The sequence below is a fragment of the Martes martes genome, assembly GCF_963455335.1.
Source record: "Martes martes genome assembly, chromosome: 12".
Taxonomy (NCBI): domain Eukaryota; kingdom Metazoa; phylum Chordata; class Mammalia; order Carnivora; family Mustelidae; genus Martes; species Martes martes.
The window spans coordinates 89,300,385-89,318,349 of record NC_137900.1 but is presented as its reverse complement, the minus strand read 5'-3'; the positions used below and the strand labels follow the sequence as shown (position 1 = coordinate 89,318,349).

Genomic DNA, 17,965 nt, shown 5'->3' with positions numbered 1-17,965 from the left:
CCCCAGGGCAGGGAAGCAGAACCCCAGACCTGGTACAGCTCCTCCTTGGTCACGTAGGGCTTTCCCTCGGAGCTCAGGGCCCGGAAGGCGCTCTCGATCTCCTCGCTGGATTTGACATTCTCCGTTTCACGGCTGATCATGAAGGCCATGTACTCTTGCAGGGAGACATGGCCGTCCCTGGAGAGGGGCAAACGCAGTGAGCCAGGAGGAGCCACAGGCACAGCCACCTCTGCTACCTTCCCTCCAGCTCACCTGTTTGGATCCACGGTGTCTAGGATTGCCTCGAACTCGGGGTCAGGCTCCCCTTCCTCCACCATGGGCAGGTCATAACCCAGGGAGCGCAGGCAGGACTTGAACTCCTGGTGGTTCAGCCTGCCCGACTTGTCCTTGTCGAAGTGTCTGCCGCACGGACAGAGGGCTGCTCAGCATGGGCCCCAGGGCCGAGCCTGCCACCCCACCCCAGGGAGGCCATACTCACTTAAACATCATGCTGAATTCTTTGAGGGCCTCCTCGGTCACTCCGGTTGTGTTCCTAGAAGAGCAGGACGGAGTGAGCAGGTGGCAAAGTCTGTTGGATCCCAGCAGAGCGAGTGCTGGACGCTGGGGGGGCCTGGGGCCGCGTACCTGGCCTGGATCTGCTGCTCCAGGTTGTGCTGCATGCGCATGCCCAGCTGGTCGAGCTGGTCCCACTGCTGGGCCAGGCCCACGGTGCTGTGCTCCGTGTACTTGTTGTCCAGGATCAGGGCCTCCTCCATGGCTGCCCCGAGGTCCTCAATCTTCTTGAGCTGACTTCTCATGGCTCGAATCTCCTGGTGCTTGCGCTACGGGCAGGGGAGGGAGGGTGTAGGGGACAGGGGCTCTCGGCTCAGTCACCAGGCTCAAGAGCCTGTTCAAGAGCCCTCCCGGCCCAAGGTCTGTGGGGCTGCATGGGGCAGTGTGGGGCGGCACGAGGGGAAATTCAGCAGCCTCGGTCCACGGAGGGACAAAGAGGGGCAGACTACAGAGGAAACTATACACTAAGAACCAAAGGGCCCTCTTTCTTTTCGGGTAAGACACCACGTGGCAACTGTCAGAAGCAAAAGACTTTCTCTAAAATGATGGGGTTCTGCGCTGCTTTATGCAAAGGGAGAAAGCACCCACCCAGCCTCCTTCCTGCCGGACTTTAAACAAAGGGGGCACTTACTTTGGTAGCTTCGAGCTGGGATTCCAGAGTCCCAGACTCCTCCACCATGCAGGACCTGAACACAGAAGCGCAGTGAGGCGGGAGGGCCGGACTGTGAGCTCAAGCCTAACCATCCCCAGCTTACAGTGCCTGCTGTCTTGAACCTTTTTTTTTTCAGTCTTTTTCAAGGAAATGAAAGCTATCTGCTACTGGCCATCTTTTCCTAAGTGGCCCTGGGAGCCGGGGAGGGGAGGCAGTCTTTCTCCTGCTTCGGAGACAGGACGCTGCCACCCCGGGTGGGGTGCCACCTGCCCTTGGCCAACTGTGGGGCCAGGGGCGAGCCCCACCCAGCCTGCTCCCAGGCTAGGACCCTTTCTCATGTGGCTCCTCCGGCCCAGCCAGGCTAGGACCTGGTCCCTCACTCAAACTAGGCCCTCAGCCCTCAAGGGGTACCTGAGGAACCGAGCTGAAGTCGCTCTATGGGACGTCGGAGGGCCCGTGGGCCTGACAGCATGCCCCCTCCGCAGCCACTGGGGAGAAGGCTGCTCTGTACACCCCTGGCATCTGCCCCCTGGGGAGACCTTAGCAGGGGGAGGCTGACAAACAGAGCGCCGCCCCCCAGAAATCCCTGGAGTCTCCTGCAGGTTCCTGAGGAGGGGAGCCCCGTTCTGGGGTGTGACAGCCACGGAAGAGTGCAGTCAGATGCCCCCTCAGACACGAGGCCGGGATGCTAAGAGATCATGACCAGATTTGGGTTTTGAAAGCGACTCTTAATTCTGCCCAAAGGAGGGAGGTGGCTGTGATGAAGCCCCAGATTCAGCCTCCATGAGCCTGTCTGGGCCAGAGGCTCCCAGGGCCAAGTTTCGAAGCACAGGGTGCCCCAGGGAGCCTCCACCTTCCCGACGCTATACAGTGTGAGGTCACAGAAGGCCACCAGTGAACGAAGACAACAAACGAGTTGGGGTCACGTGCAGGGACGAGTCACACTGTGCGCGGGTCCGTGGTGGGATTTTAGCCCAGCCTCCCCTGCACCCACGTGTGCCCCAACCTACCCTTTCAACACCCAGCGAGCCCGGGTTAGCTCTGAAATGCCCCCAGGTTCAAAGTGCTCGAGCAAGGCAAGGCACCAGGCTTCCTCCTACCCCAGCAGTTCAGACTCACAGTCACGCCATGTCCCCCAGGGAAAAGCAACACCCCCCGGCCCTGGGGGCAGGAGGCTGGGTGCCGGTGCAGTGGGAGGAGGACAGATCCCTCCTTCCCAAGCGGCCGAGGGCGGTGGGTTAGTCAGAAAGCGGAGCCGCCTGGGGAAGTCGAGAGTGCATTGGTAAAACCACAGTGAGGGAAGAAGAGAAATAAGAGGAGAAAAACCTTCCAGACAGATCATCCCCAACTTCATACTGATAGACACGAATGACCCGACGATACGCTATGCTAGTCAAAGAAAAGAAACCAAATGAATACACCGAAGGCACGGGCAGGCAAGAGCAGACCGAGACAGACACGCGCCACAAGGCCCAAGCTGGCAGTGCACAGGCGGGGCAACCTGGCGCCCAGGCAGGGACCTGGTGGGGCTGGGCCACCGGCCGCAGGGAGGACAGGCGGCCTTGGGGCAGCTCACACTGGGACCAAGCAAGACGGGACAGGGCTAGGGAGGAGCCACATGGGAAGGGGAGCATGGCACCCACGGAGACAAGACCAGCTCGGCAGACACAGCCACAGGGCTGGGGAGGGGAGTGGAGGCCAGGGGGCTAATGAACTCAAGCTAGAAACTGTGACCCCTAAATCCCACCCTCGCTTCAGCACAGGTGGTCGCGTCAACGTGCGCCTCTTTCTCCTGGTGCCATGCTGAGCTGCCCCAACTACCCATCTGCAGAACCCAGCAGCGCTCGTCTCAGCTACTGAGGTCCGCCCCCCCTACCCCTGGCCCCCGCGCTACCCTGGCTTTATGTGGGCCTGGCAGAGGCCAAAGTCTAGAGGAGAGGCCACTCCCAGGACTGGACTGGGCAGGGCTGCCCTGCTCCTCCCGGGGGGCTCCTCCCTAGCCTCATCTCTCCATCGCACAAAACCCCGGGCACTTTTGCCTTCTATTAGGGCCAACGATGCTCTTCCCCTTCCCCTGGGAACACTGGGGGGTGGGGCCCTGAGGGAGGGGTCAGTACACAGCTGGGGACTCACTGCACCCGCTGAATCTCCTCCTTCATGCATGACCATGACCTCCTAGGAAGCTAAGTATGGTCCCACTGGACACACGGGGAGAAGCAGAAGAGAAGGCCAGTGAAATCCCAATGGCTAAACAAGCATGGGGTTTCTCGGAGGCTTTGGACTCCAGCTCTGGCCCTCTGGCTTGGTGACATTGCCTGAGAACCCCTGGAATCTGAACAGGAAGGTGCGAGTGGCTCCCCTCCCCAGACCGCAGGCTGTCAGGACAGTGTGGGGCAAGGCACAAACTCCTTGTAGGGTGACGGGGACAGGGGTGGGGCAAGGGTGGGATGGGGGAAGTGCAGCCCTCCTGGGGCAGAAAGGCCCATCCTGGGATCCTCTGCAAGCCAGGCCATGGGGGGACAGAGGGCAGGGGGACAAGCACACGAGACACCACCACACCACGAGCCCGGAGAAACAAGAAGACAATATTAACCCATCGAGGAGATACGTTCTGTGCAGATGGGATCCAAGCAGCCGCAAGACAAAGTGGCGTCCGGACAGCAGCGGTCGGGAGGTTGGGGACAGAGAGAGACACAGGAAAGAAAAGAAAAAACCGAGAACATCAGTACCCACGTTGCCTTCAACTCTGTTCTGTGTATCACCACGGTGCTGCCTAGGACTGACCACCGGCCACGCAGGGTTCCACCCGATCCAGGACACCTAGCAACCTGACCTTCCCAAAAAGTACCTTCAAGACTCTGCCTGCCCCTCCGGTTCGAGCCAGACCAGGGTGCGCCCCTAACTCTCCTTCCTTACTGCGAGCATGCCTTCCGGTTTCCCGCAGAGCTCCCCTCCCGCTACAGCCGGGGGCCCAGGAGCAGAGCGCTGGCGGCCCGTGCCCCGGGGCTGGGGGGCACCTGGTCTCCTGGATCCACTGGTGGAACGCGTTGGCGTGCTGGGCGAACTCCTGGCGCAGCTTGTCGTTCTCCTCCTGCCGGCGCTGCTCCTTCTGCAGCTCCAGCTCCCGTTCCTAGGGCCCAGAGGGAGGAAAGGACGTGTCACCAGAGCCTGTCCTTCCTGCTGGCCTGCCCTCGGGGTGGATGAGCGGCCTAACGATCGCAGTTTCTGGACGCCGACCGTGACCGGTAATCACGGTTTTGTGCGGCAGGGAGGACCAGACGTTGACATCAACCCGAAGGAGGAGCCTGGCGGACACACGGGGAGCTCAGAGCCCTCCATTCCCCGCCGCTCACAACTGGGCCCCCAAGAACTCTGGCAAGAGGCAAGGGGAAGTGGCTGACAGCCTGGCGGGGGGGCTGCCGGCGGGTGGCCGCGGGCGGGGGCGGTGGGCACCTTGATGATCTTCTGCAGGTTCCTCCACGTCTCCTCCAGGGCCTCCATGGTGAACCAGGTGTAGGGGTTGGAGGCCACACGGAAGCTCTTGATCTGGCGGTCCAGCTCGGCCAGCTGGCTGAAGTCGGCCTGCGCAGAGCTGAGGGACGAGCGGAAGGCGTCGTGGGCCTCTCGCAAAGCTCTGATCTCCTCCAGGGAGTTGCAACGCACGGGATCGGTCAGATCCTCTTCGGCGTTTTCAAACCAGCTGTTGAAGGCAGAGGCCTTTTTGGCGAACGTCAGGAAGAGGTCCTCCACCTGGAAGCGGAGCAGCCTGCGTCAGGGCCCCCCGGGGCCGCACGCGCCACGCCTGGGCGGGAGGCAGGACAGGAAAGGCAGCGGTCGTTCTGGGGGCGGCCGGGGCAAGCCGGGGTGCCCCACTTCCACGTCTCAAAAGGCCTCCGACTTTTTTCCTCGCTACCCTTTCCCCTCAGTCTGTCTCGGGTGCTTCGGAGGCAAAGGGACCTCTGCTGGGTTCCGGCGGACTCCCCGCCGGGGGCAGATGTCCCCGCAGCCCGGCCGGGGGAGCTCTGCAGGGGCCCACTCCTACCTTGCGGAAGTGACTCTGTGCCTCCAGCAGCTTCTTCTTCCGGGTGGCCGAGTTGGCCAGAAGCTGGCTCCATCGCTTCATGAGAGCGGCGTGCCGGGCCTCGATGGCCTTTGACTGAATGTGCTTGGCAGCCAGCAGCTGGTCTTTGAGCGCCGTGATGTTGGCGATGCCCTCCTGCTGGAAGGCCTGCAGGCCAGCGTCAAACGTTTCCTGGAACAAAGAGCGGTGGGCCCGATCTGCAGGGTCGCCTGGGATGCTAGAAGCCCCCCTTCCGCGGTGCCTCAGCTCGATGGCACCAGTCTGCTCAGCCAGCCGCCCGGGCCACACGGTCAGCCCCGAGTCCCCACCTTGTCCTGACATCCTCCTGCCCCCTGGGCAGGCTGAGGTTCGGGGTCCCCTAAGTGTGCCACGCTCTCCCCACCATCTCTCCCCAGAACGATCGGCTGCCTCCCCCCGACCAGCTGCGGTCTGCCCTTCGTGAGCGAGCTGAGATGCCGCTCCCCGGGCAAGACCTTCCCCATCAACCCCGGCTCGCAGCAAAGCGAGTCAGACAGCCCTGGGGGTTAAGTCCGCAGCACATCCCGCCGCTCTGCACCCCGGGAGCGCCGTGCGGCTCTAGCACAGAAGCCTCGTCCGGAAGCTCCCCGAGGACCAGAACGGTCTTGCTCACTGCCCGGTCCTCAGGGCCTTTCTCAGTGGAAGACGCCGACCACCATTCATGCACGGGGAAGTGCTAACCGCATACGTCCCAGTCTGTTGACAGGGACCGTGACTGACCTGTTTGGTGAGGAGAGTCTGGACGGAAGACAGGTCTCGGCCATAATCATCTGTCTTCAGGCTGTTCTCCTTTTCACCTAAGAAACCAAGCATGGGAAACAGGCCAGCCTTCTTGGTACAGTGAATTACAAAGGGAAAAAAGCAAGGTGAGTCGCACCTATCACCCTGTTAATGTTTAAATCCCAGGATTCCTAACCCCACGCTCCGACCCCACGCCGGCTGCCCCTTCCTCCCCGCAGCCCGGGCCCCGCTGGCCAGCTGTAGGGAGAGATCCTTCCAGCTCATCCTGGATGTGTTTCCACTGCCACTTATGTGACAGCAATCCCCAGGGTCACAGGGGTCCTGAAATCCGAGCCTAGCTGCCCTGTGCTCGGGAGCCGGACTCTGCCCGGGCAGCGAGGGGACAGCGCCGCTGGGGGCCCGCTGCTGTCATCTTGCTTAGCTGCGACGCTTACTGCTTCTCCCAGGGTTTAAAGATTCTTGTTTTGTTAACCCTGGTGCTGGCCCAGTGCCGGCCACCGAGGGGTCCCCCACTCTCGGCCGCAGGACATGACTGAAATGCCCGCGTTAGATCATTTCTTCTCTGGAGAAGACCAGCTGCTTAGGTAATAAATGAGCTGCGGCTCTGGAACCATCTTCCCGGCCGGGCGCGGAGAAGGGACTGGGAGCGGGCCGGGCGGGACAGCGCTCACCGATCCAGGACTCCACCACGTCGGCCTTCCAGTTGAACTGAAGGAAGGCCGAGTTCTCCTCGAGCTTGGCCTTCCTCTGGGCGGCAGCTTTCTCCAAGTCGGACACCTTCCCGTTCAAGCCCTTCATCTTTGAAGAGATGTTCTCCTCGTGGTGATTGTTCTAGGCCACAAAGAGAAGGCACGCTCTGGTCAGCCTCACGCCCCGCCGTGGCCGCATGATCCACGGCCTCCCTGCCAGGGCAGGTCCTCCAGGGCTGGGAGGCGGGTCCTGCGCCTCCCGCCTAGCACCGGCCGCCGGGGCAGAGCAGGTTAAAGCCTTCCTAAGGGCAACACGAGTAAAAGCCTTGAGAGGATGACTTGGCAATTTCACCAGTAAGAATGAGTCCTGAAGAAACGAGGAATGAGCTGAAACATCACAGCGACGGACTCGTTAATGTGTCTGATGACAGAAAATTAGGAAAAGGGCAAATACTTAAGACATAAAATGTGAGATATCCAAACAGCGGCTCCTAACACGCAACAAACGCATGGCTCAGAGAGAGCAGACACTGAAAATTCTTACGCCCCAAACACTTGAATTCGGTCTTGGAATAACTGAGTCTGAGAACACACACAAGTCAGCATAAAATTTAGAGAGGAACTCGAGGAGGAAACAGACTGCTGCTGACGGTAAAGCACCGGGCTCCTTTGCTGGCCGGGCCGCAGACAGTCACAGGCTGGTCCCCGCGCGGGCAGAAAGAGCAGAGACCGAGATGCAGGGCTGTGTGCGGGTGACGGTCGGACACAGACCTCCTTCCCTCTCTGTACACGGTCTGGACCGGACATGAGCTTCATGGTAGCTCATTTGCCCATAAGGGTAAAGGAAAAAAAGGCTCAAATCCAAACACGGATTTGAACATGCTGTCACCTATGAACCGAACCTCTAGTCTCAAGGCCATGCTGACCGCAGCAAATCCCGGGATGAGAAATCTTACCTACCAGTTACATTTGCAACAGGAGATTATAGTTGTGAAAAGTTCTTGCCTTCCGGTACCAAACACCTATCACCGCACCTAAGTGATCGGTGGTGACTAACTGGGGACCTGGAATTCCAACGTGCCACGGATCTGACTTCAGGGCTGGGGAGAAAACCCCGGGACCCCTCCCACCTGCTCTCTCGCTCGGGGGCTGTCTGAGTGACACCCAAGTCTTGTGACTTAAACACACTCATTTCTAAGCCAGCCTGGACAGCAGCCAGGCTTTGTAGAGCAACGAACGTCGAGGAACGGGCTCTGTCCTGGGTGGGGGCGGCTCTCGTGATGCTTCCTGCATCTCCAACCAGTTCTGTCCAGAGCCCGTACTACCAGAGAAGCGAACGAAGGGAAGAGCTCTGTGGGGGGCCGGGGCGGCTGAAGGGAGGCTTCTCTGCTTAGTTCGCGCACAGAATGTACGTGCCCCACAGTAACGTCACTAACTGGCTTCGGAAAGGGGGAAAACGTCCACCCAATCGCAGACTCTTTCTTTTGTGATGAAATACGGCAGTGAAATTGCTCCCGGTCTCCACGCAAACCTCTCCAGGGTGGATATTCCGGGCAGATGGGCTTTGTGGGGCCCCGGCCCCGGCACGGGGGTGTCGGGCGTGGGAAGTGAGCGTCTCCCCAGCTCACCTTCTTGATGAGGTCCTGACCGTTGCTGCAGACGTCATTCACGCGGTCCTTGTGCACCGTGAAGTCTGTCTCAAAAGCTTCGTGTTTCTTCAACAAGCCCTGCGGTGGAAGCAGAAAGGCCGGTGGCTGAGAGCCTGGCCCCGGCTGGTGGGCGGGCCCGGCTGCGGGTCGGAGGGAACCAGAGCTGGAAGGTGCCTGCCCACAGGGGCAGCCCAGTCTAGGTGGGGACTGACATCGGGGGGGTGCTAATCACAAGGGTGGTAAAACCCGGAGGCAGCAACGGTAACTGGCGGTGAGCTCAGCTGGAGCAGGGACGTCCAGGAAGGCCCTTCCGAAGGGGTTAAGCTCTTGCTGAGCAACCACTACAGTGTCCCTCTGTCCCCTCTGGAAGGCCACATAGGAAACAACCCCATGGAGCTTAAGACAGAACGCAACAGACGGCTTCCCTGAATACAGCTCCTAAGGGACCTTCCAAGTGTCCCTGTCCTCGGTAGAGCTGAAAGACCGGAGAAGATGGCTCTGGGCGGGCTTCCTGGGGACAGGGTCACGCGAGGGATGGGAAATCGCTCCCTCTAAGCCACCGGAAGCACCCGGACCAGCCGACCAGGACACTCACTCTGAGAACGTGGCTCAGGGACCACCCAGACTCTGGGGAAGGCAACCTCTGCCTCCACGGCCGGTGGCCCACATCCGGGAACATCTGACCATAAAGTGGGGCTTCATGGGGTGGGGGTCCCCCCAGCAAGAGGGGAGGCCGTCCAACTAGCCCATGGCTCTGGGCTGCTTGCGACCACTGGGACCAACGGAATGCAGCACAGCCAATGTCGTGTGACATCTGAAGCTAAGACTGGAAACTTCTGCCTCTGCCATTCTGAGGGCTACCTATGGACACGGGGCAGGGAGGTGTGGGGGTCGGGGGACACAGAGTCGTGCCAGCCGCTGGCGACATAATGTGGCTCTCTCGGCCCGCTGCCACACCTCGGTGCCGGAGAGGGGCCCCCCTTGGGGAACAAGCCGCTGTGGCCTGTCGGGCTGTCACATAGTGTACTGAGGGCAGAGGCTGAGGCACTGACCCCTGGCACCTAGGAATGTGGTAGACGAGGACAAAACCAACTGAAGACGCTCAGAGGCCACGGGGGCGGGGCCCAGTCCAGGTCCTGCGACCTTCTGAGCAGGAACTCCGGGACGCAGCGGCCCTGGGGCGGGGGGCGGGGGGGAGCCGTGGGCAGACAGACGTGGAGGGGAGAGCCGTGAAGGGCAGAGGCTACGGTTACGTGGCCACAAGACAAAGAGCGTTGGCGAGAAGCTGGAAGACCGGAACGGGCTTCCCCTAGAGTTCTGGGGAGCGAGGCCCTGTCTACGCCTTGGTCTCAGACCTCCAGCCTCCAGGACGACAACGCCTGCTGTCGTACGGCCCCCCTGGCTGAGGGCGCGCTGGGGTGGCAGCTGCTGGACCCCCAATGGGTCCAGCAGCTGGACGTCAGGAACCCGTGGGCCCAGGGCCGTCGGCCATGGCGCATGTGGACAGAGAAGCAGCGTCTCTAGCGTGAGGTCTGGAGGACTGCGACCAAGCAGGGAGGCCCACGCTGCCGGCCGGGGGCTCTCCCGGCACCAACGCAGCCACTGGACAAAGCGAGGGGCGGCGCGCCGGCTTCTCTGACCTGGATAGCAGCAAGCGTGTCTCCGTAATCCTCGCTGGCTACCAGGGTCATCTTCTCATTGATCCACGCTTCTTCCTCTTCCACGTTGGCCACAAACTGCTGATACTCCAAGGACTCCTCCAGCCGCTGGCCCCTAATTACAGGACACACCAGAGCAGCCACTTCTGTCATCCGACTTTAACCCTCACAGCTAATGCGTGTTTAAAAACGTTCCTGGGGCTCCTGGTGGCTCAGTTAAGCGTCTGCCTTCGGCTCAGGTCATGATCCCAGGGGCCTGGGATTGAGCCGCACATTGGACTCCCTGCTTGGCGGGACCTGCTTCTCCCTCTCCCACTCCCTCTGTTTGTGTTCCCTCTCTTGCTATGTCTGTCAAATAAATTTAAAAAGGTCAAAAAAACCTCTACAAAAAAAAAAAAAAAGTTTTGTTTTTTTTTTCCAAACATGGGATGTGACTGGTTCCCTCAACCCCTCTGCGTCACGTGAAGCAGGCGCAGGGGTGTTCACACGTGAAGCTCCGGAACCGTGTGCGGGTTCGGATCCACGCAAGGGAACCGGCTCAGCACGGGCCAGTCCGGGCGGCTCCGAAACAAGCCGGCTGCGGTGCCCACACCCAGGACGAGGGTCCGGGAGGCGGCAGAGGGCCTGGCAGCGCCCGCGCCCCTTCCCCGGCCGCTCACCGAGCAGCCGCCAGCTGCTTCAGCTCCTTCCAGTGCTCCACGAACTGGGTCAGACGCTGCTGAATCTCCTCCTTGCCAATGGTGTTGTCGTCAGACAGCTTCTTCCCGGTGTCCAGGACACCCTGACAGGGGAGAAACGACACCAACAGCTATCACCTGCCCTTAGGTGCGTCCAGAAAAAGGCCTCAGCATCAAACCGGGGAGTCCTCTCTTCCGGGTGCGGAACGAGGGCTCGTAGACACCGCAGACAGCAGGACGCGGGAGGGCAAAGGGTCTCCCTGCCCGTTGCCGGCCCCGCACCTGAATCGCGGGCTCGTGGGCCGCCAGCTCCGCCTCCAGCCGCTTGTGCTTCTTCCTCAGGTTCTGAACGCCCGTTAGGTCTCGGCCGTAGTCCTCAGAGCTCACCAGCAGCTTCTTCTCCCTGCACAACACGGGCAGGCGCTCTGCACCCCGAGTTTTCAACTGGACAGGTTTGGTCAGGAGCTGTGATGTCTCCGGACCCCATGTCCTTCGCCTACACCTGCCGATCTCGCCACAAAAACCCTGACCAGCCTCCTGGAAAATGAAAGCCTCTATTTCCCAAACGAAGGGCACCGGCTCCTACATAGGAGCCCCACCAGGGTCAGGGTGCGCAGGAGAACAAGGAGGCGCCGGCGGGGTCGCCTCACCAGCCCCGCTTTTCCAAACGTGCAGACACCACAGGTGGAAATATAGAAAAAACCGGGACAACATTCTCTAAGGAAGCGAGGAAGAGGAGACGGGATTTTTGTCCTTAAAAAATGGTGCGTTTACAAAATGCTAATCACCTCTCACTGCAACGGGAAAGGAATTAAAAACAACTCTCCCTCCTTCGGGGACTGATCCCGCCCAGGATATCGGGCCGTCTTTTCCAGAAGGGAAAAGACTTGCTCATCTCCCTGAGGACCCAGGGCAGGGTCTACACAAAGTCTGGCTCCATCATCACATACTGTTCCCACCCGAGGCCATCGATGGCCCTGTCGCTGCACAGCTGGGCAACAGAAGCCGCCAAGGTGTCCCCGTGGGCCAGGTGCTACTACACTCTGGGAGAGAGCCAGGCTCTCTCTCTCTCTCCCACCCCTGGGACGGTGGCTCCCAGCACCTGCCAGCAGAGGCTCAACGGACATCCCAGAGGGCCCGACTGCGAAGGCCCGAGGACACATACTTGATCCAGGACTCCTCGTCGTCCATGTCCCGGAAGAACTGGTGCAGGCGATGCGATTCATTCAGCTTGGCTCGCCGGGAGGCCGCCATGCTCTTGATCTTCTGGAAACGACCGTTGATGGTGTCCCGCTTGTCCTTCACTTGGGAGGTGTCGAAGGCACTGCTGGTCATCAGGCTGTCTGCCTGGCTGTTCAGGTCCTTCAGGCGATCCTGGGGCGGGGGACACAACGGGAGGGGTGAGGAACCTGGCTCTCCCAGGACTGCCTGAAAAGCAGGAGTCTCGAAGTCTTCACCGACAGCCTGGCTTTGTGGAGTGCTGGACGTTCTCTCAACGTGGCCTACGTGGATCCTTGGGGTTCTAAGACATCAAAATTATTTTTTTAATGACACAAAGACTCCATCTGCCTTCCTCACTGAGTGGACGCTCGCATGTGGTACGACAGCCGTGCTGGGGGTGCCGATGCCTCCAGACTCCCAGCCGTGGGAGAAACCCCTCACTTGAGGGCATCCCTATGAAGGCAGAAGCTGTGGATTTTATTAAATCTCCATCTCAGAGTAACAGAGAGTACAGAGTAACGTGTCGGTGTCAGTGTTCTGCGTGACACCATGGGAAGCGCACACAAGCACCTCAGCAGCACGCTCAAGTTCAAGGACGGTCCTGAGGAGAAACCCATGTCCTCAGCCGAGCTGGCCGCTTGTTCATGGGCTGTCCTCACTGACAGAACGATGACCACGCTACGGCCATCCAGACTTTAGCGTCTGACAGAACCTTCTTCAGGAAGATGGAAGTGAGCCTGTCACTTTCAGGCAGGCAGAGTCTGCTGCTTCTGATAAAACCTGAACTTTCAGGTGAAAGTGGGAATTCTGGAAGAAGTGCATTGGCCTCCACGAGGGGGACCAGCCACTCAACCAGTGAAGGTTGTCCTGTCGAGACTGGCTGCGAAGTCAGCGACTGTGACGTGGGAGCTCATGGAACAAGAGGTAATTCTGCTTAAGTCAGAAGGTTTTCCAAATGATTCTGTAACATCCTGCACTTACACGTGCAACGAGAAAAACATTCCACGTCCATGATGGACCAATGGCTTTTTAATATTAAATGGTATGAAACGCTGATGGATCGGGTTTCAGAATCCACTTTGCAACTAACCATTAAGCACCTACCATGTACTGACTTGGGTGTCAGAGGACCCACAATCATGTGAACGAAAACAACGCTCCCTTCTCGAACCCCCTGTGCGAGCGAGGCTGGGTTTCCATCGGCTCTGACCGAGCCCACACACTGAATTCGGAAGCAGCTGCGAGAATCCGGCTGTGTTCTACTAAACCGGACTGAAGAGATTTGCGAAACACAGCCAATGCCAGTCTTCTTACTGTATCTTGTTTTGGTTTTGGACGTGGTTATCGTTCATAAAAAGTGCTACTCTTTTTCTCAGACTGACTCTTGATTTTTCATCTTGAAATAATTACGGACTCACAAGAAGCTGCAAAACCGGGACGGCTTCAAACACAAAAGACCGGGACCGCGCCTGTGTGCCCCAGCAAGACCAGGCCACGGACCCTGGTACAATCCACGGTGCAAAACCAGATTTCACCAACTGTACGTGCATCCACCCGCGTCCGTGAGGGTGTCCGTGAGGGTGTCCGTGAGGGTGTGCGTCTGTAGTGCCACATGACTCCCCCACGCATAGAGTCACGTAACCCAAACCAAGCTATGTTGTTCTGTGAGCACAAGGGAAACCCCCGTCCCTTCCCTGCTGCACCCCACCTGTGTCTAACTCCCGGGGACCACCGCTCTGCTCTCCATCTCTCATTTTGTCATTCTCAGAATGACAAACATCCCCTAAGACTGTCTTTTTAAAATTTAACTTTTAAATTTAATTTTTTAATATAAACAGCAACTACCAACAGACAAACCCACATAAACAAACTCTGTCTGGGGCCTTCGGTAATAGCACACGGTATAAAACAGCCTCAAGGCCACACTGGGAACGTGGCTCGAGGTGCCGGCCGTCACGTTCCTCCCCCACATGCGCCGGGTCTCCCCGGGAGTCAGGCACCGCTGCGTCCCAGACGGGCCCGGCCCCCCTCTGATCACCTCATGGGCAGATATATCCGCCTCCAGCAGCTGGTGTTTCTTCAGCAAGTTGTTCACGGAAGCCAGGTCTTTGCCGTAATCCTCAGATGCCAGCAGGGCCTCCACCTGGCAGGGAAAGAGGAAAGGGGAGATGGGACCGTGTGGTGCCCCGTGTGTATGAGGCACAGCGGGTGTTCTGGAAAATCCAGGGTGCCCCGTTGTCTGGCCAGGTCTTTGGCCAGCTGCAAACTTGTCAACCCCAAGTTACGTTGTCACAGTGACTCAGCCTGTATCAGCCCCTGTGGCCTGAGTCCTTCTCCCTTCCTGTCAATCAAATGCAGACTTGAGAGCCTAGAACTTGCGATATCACAGCTCAAGGCAGGGTCCCGGTGCCCTCGCGGAGGTTCAGGGGCGAACTGCGGGGCGATCTCACTTCAGGGAGCCCCCGCCGAGGAACAGAATTGGCAGCAGCGGCTGAGATTAACGCACAAAGATGTCCGGTGCAGATGTCCCACCAGAATGCTGGGAACGCATCAACATCCACCAACACGGGAATGCTTATGGCAGGACTAGGATGGACCCAACGCAGCTCCTTAAATGCTTAGGAAGAATTCTTAATGACTCAGGATAACACTCCCAAAACACACTCATGAAAAATTATATCCTGAGATCAACTCCGTATACAAACAGAACTGCGCTACTGTTGATGGAAATATGTGTTGACCGGAGATAAATATTAACGGTGGGCTCCAAAAATTTCTTTCCCCGAATTTTCTACTAACTCTGGCTTCCTGACTTAGCTGCTACTTTGGTTTCCACCCAGGCAGAGTCGCTAGAGCTGCCGCTGCACGGACCCTACCGCCCCTCCCTGTTCGCGTTCCCATGGAAACAAGCGAGCGGCCGCCTAATTCCTACCTATCAGGGCTCGCTTCTCGAAACGTTCATTCCCTCTGACCCCTTAGAGCACGAGACTCTGTGATTGGGAAGATTCCGTGGAAAGGGGTGCCCTTTGACATGGTTTGGAGCTTACTGACTGTCCTGTTATCCCAAATGACCAGAAACCCTCCGCTGGTGGGAGGGAAAACCTGCCATTACCTCGGAGAGCCAGAAGTCGAAGTCCTTGATGCCGGTGTTGAAGTTCTGCTGCTTGTTCGCTTCTTTCAGCTTCTGGCTCTTCTCCGCTGACTTCTGCACCAGGAACTGCCACTGGTCAGCTAAGGCAGCCAGCCGGGCCTGGGGAAGAGAAGGGGCCGTGGGAGACGGGGAAGCCCAGGAAGAGCCCCTTCTCCTAAAGCTGAGTGATTCATGGGGAGAGAACAGACAGCCTCGCGGGAGCCCGTCTTACCAACACTCCCCATCAGTCATGTAGGCAACAATCTTCTAATCTGCTTTTTTTTTTTTAAAGATTTTATTTAATCATTTAACAGAAAGAGTGAGCGAGTGCACAAGCAGGAGGAAGGGCAGAGAGAGAGGGAGAAGCAGGCTCCTCACTCAGCAGGGAGCCCAACGTGGGGCTCGATCCCAGGATGTTGGGATCATGACCTGAGCCGAAGGCAGATGCTTAACAACTGAGCCACCCAGGCACCCCCAGCAGCTTAGTTCTTAAAGCCATATTTCAAAGTTGTCACCACGCAGCCCATACCTTGACAGCATCCTCACTGCCTGCACAGGCCCCACGCTCGATGAGGGAGTTGCCCGTGTCGATGACCCCGCGGATGCGGTCGGCGTTGGCGTGTAGTTCCGCTTCGAAGGCCTGGTGCTTCTGGTGCTTGCTCTAAAATTCCAGAAAGATGACCTTTCAAAACCAGATCCTGTGAGGTTACCTCCTTTTAGGGATGAGGGAGTCTCAGAAACTTAAAACAACTGGGGGCAAGTGTCAACATTTCTTATAGAAGGCAGTCATGACATTTGTCAAACACTTTGGGGTTCAGCCTGCTGGGAGCCAGGCAGAAGGACCCGGCTGGGAGAAAGGAGATGGACCAGCTCAGGAGCAGGGGAATGGAGTCAATTCTTCAATCAGCTGGGAGGGAAGTTCGAGAATTGAGTACTTTCTACCATTCTGCAGAAACAGCCAGCAGCCAAGGGCAGTGTTTAAACTACTTGGACATCAGTTTCCATCCACAACCTTCTCCTCCATGGACAGATGATCTAACAGGTGACACACACGTGGCTTGTCTGTCATACACATGAGCCCGTGATCACTTCGGCTGGCAGGCGGACTCTCCGCCGACAGGGGAGCATCTACGACTGCCCCAGACCTTGACTTTGCTGCCTTTTGTAGCTGTCATTAACCAAAACTCCTGAACACTGTTAAAATCCAAGCGTGACTGGAGGTAGGAAATGATTTTTGCTAAGGGAAAAGAGGGCTAGGAGAATGCCAGGCCCCTGATGCTAGGTCTCAGGGGATTTTCAGAGTCTGCAAAGCAACAGAAGGCAGGGGAAATGCTACGAGACAATGCAAGGACACAGGTGTGACACAATTCTGGGTGAGAAAGGGTATCGGGGGATGTTATTTGGGGGAAAAGAACTAAAAGAAAAAAGTACGGTCGGGGAAGGATTCTGCATCAAATGTTTCATTTCAGGGGCAGCAACTGTCGAAGGACGGAGCCGCCCGGCTGGTGGAGTGCGGGGCTCACATCGGGCAGCCTCCTTCCGCGTTTCGCTGCCCGAGTCCGAGCAGGGTCTCAAATACCCACAAACCCTGACCCGAGTCCAGTTCCCGCTTCTCTTTCTTGCTCTGATCACTCTTTGGTTCAAACCCCACCTATTCTGTTTCTTCATTTCTTCGATCCATTTAAAGCACCATCTGGACTACATTTTCACCGAAAAGTCCCCTACGCTGCCCCCTACGTAACAACGTCCCTCTTTTTCCTTAATCTCTCACCCCTGGCTCTGGTCAGCTTTGGAAGCAGATCATCTGCTTCCCTGAGGCAACTTAACTGTCCGTCTCCAGGGACCAGCACCTCTGACGGCAGCCTGGCTGCGTCATCAGACTCGCACCACGCCAGACGCCTTGTCCTCGGCCACCGAGAACTGGGAGCACAACTCCACACAGAAAAAACTGATTACTCCATTTTTTTTTTTTTTTAAAGAAGAGCCTCTGAAAAGACAGCAGTTAACTACTGCCCCCAAATCAAACATCGTACAGAACTTGCCTAAGTGACACATGGGGACAAGGGAGGGGGTGCAGGGGTACAGGCTAATTACGACAGAGAAAGCCACATCCCACAGGGACACTTGAATGGAGTGTGATGGGTCATTAGAAATGAGAAGCACGCGTGAGGAGACGCCAGCCGACCACGCGAGGCCACGACAAGGATCTACGCAGAGGGACACAAACACTGGAGCGCATTTAACTAAAAAACTCTTGAAGGAGATTAGAAACTTACCAGCAGCTTGGAAAGCTACAAAAACAGATTGAAATAACAAGAGTTCAGTACACGGCGGGAACGCACACATCCGCTACTAAACAGAGGCTCACTCTTGTCCTCCTTCCCCTGGGAAGCTCGGCGTGGGGCACAGCTGCTAGAGGGGACACCGCAGACTTCTCTAGCGGACACGGCCTCCACGGGGACAAGCGAGGAAGGCACTGTCTCACATCGGGTCATTTAGTGACACCTCTCTGCGGGTTGAGCTTCTTAGAATGATCTTGGCTGGCTTCCGCACGGACACAGGAAATGGTTCTCTAGGTGGAGCCCCCCAGCTGAAGCTGCCTTCTTTACCAGAACCTGTCCCGAAACCCAGGCTGCCTCGGGGACGAGCGGCCACTCGGCTCGGCTCACCTGGATGTTGGTGGGGTCCTTGTAGGACTCATCGCTTGCGGTCTGTAATTTCTCACTGATCCAGGCCTCGATCTCATCCACGTCCCGGCTGAACTGCTGGAGGGTCTGCGATTCTCCCAGCTTCGACCTCTTCTCGATCATCTGGGCTTTCAGGCGGCGCCACCTGGGAAAGTGAAACGGAGCCCGAGCGTGAAGCTCCCGGAGAACAAGACGGGGCGGGGGCTCCCC

At 58.1% G+C, this 17,965-nt stretch overlaps 1 protein-coding gene across 7 annotated transcripts in view; it reads right to left on the bottom strand.

Moving 5' to 3' along the window:
- The window catches only part of SPTAN1 (spectrin alpha, non-erythrocytic 1), a 61,655-nt gene that overhangs the window by 754 nt on the left and 42,936 nt on the right, over window positions 1-17,965 (bottom strand). For 2 of the 7 annotated variants that reach the window (XM_080819777.1, XM_080819781.1), the window contains 21 exons: window positions 17,738-17,900; window positions 17,345-17,359; window positions 15,598-15,729; window positions 15,051-15,188; window positions 13,977-14,081; window positions 11,883-12,091; window positions 11,000-11,120; window positions 10,700-10,821; window positions 10,023-10,155; window positions 8,362-8,460; window positions 6,716-6,875; window positions 6,024-6,100; window positions 5,247-5,456; window positions 4,658-4,954; window positions 4,222-4,334; window positions 3,798-3,815; window positions 1,184-1,238; window positions 625-821; window positions 479-532; window positions 253-399; window positions 30-177 (listed from right to left, as the gene is read on the bottom strand). In XM_080819777.1, coding sequence (XP_080675903.1) covers window positions 30-177; window positions 253-399; window positions 479-532; window positions 625-821; window positions 1,184-1,238; window positions 3,798-3,815; window positions 4,222-4,334; window positions 4,658-4,954; window positions 5,247-5,456; window positions 6,024-6,100; window positions 6,716-6,875; window positions 8,362-8,460; window positions 10,023-10,155; window positions 10,700-10,821; window positions 11,000-11,120; window positions 11,883-12,091; window positions 13,977-14,081; window positions 15,051-15,188; window positions 15,598-15,729; window positions 17,345-17,359; window positions 17,738-17,900 — 2,713 coding nt within the window. Of the gene's footprint in view, window positions 1-29; window positions 178-252; window positions 400-478; window positions 533-624; window positions 822-1,183; window positions 1,239-2,530; window positions 2,594-3,797; window positions 3,816-4,221; window positions 4,335-4,657; window positions 4,955-5,246; window positions 5,457-6,023; window positions 6,101-6,715; window positions 6,876-8,361; window positions 8,461-10,022; window positions 10,156-10,699; window positions 10,822-10,999; window positions 11,121-11,882; window positions 12,092-13,976; window positions 14,082-15,050; window positions 15,189-15,597; window positions 15,730-17,344; window positions 17,360-17,737; window positions 17,901-17,965 lie in introns of all 7 variants that reach the window. The other 5 variants (XM_080819778.1, XM_080819782.1, XM_080819776.1 and 2 more) reach the window with 4 other exon arrangements.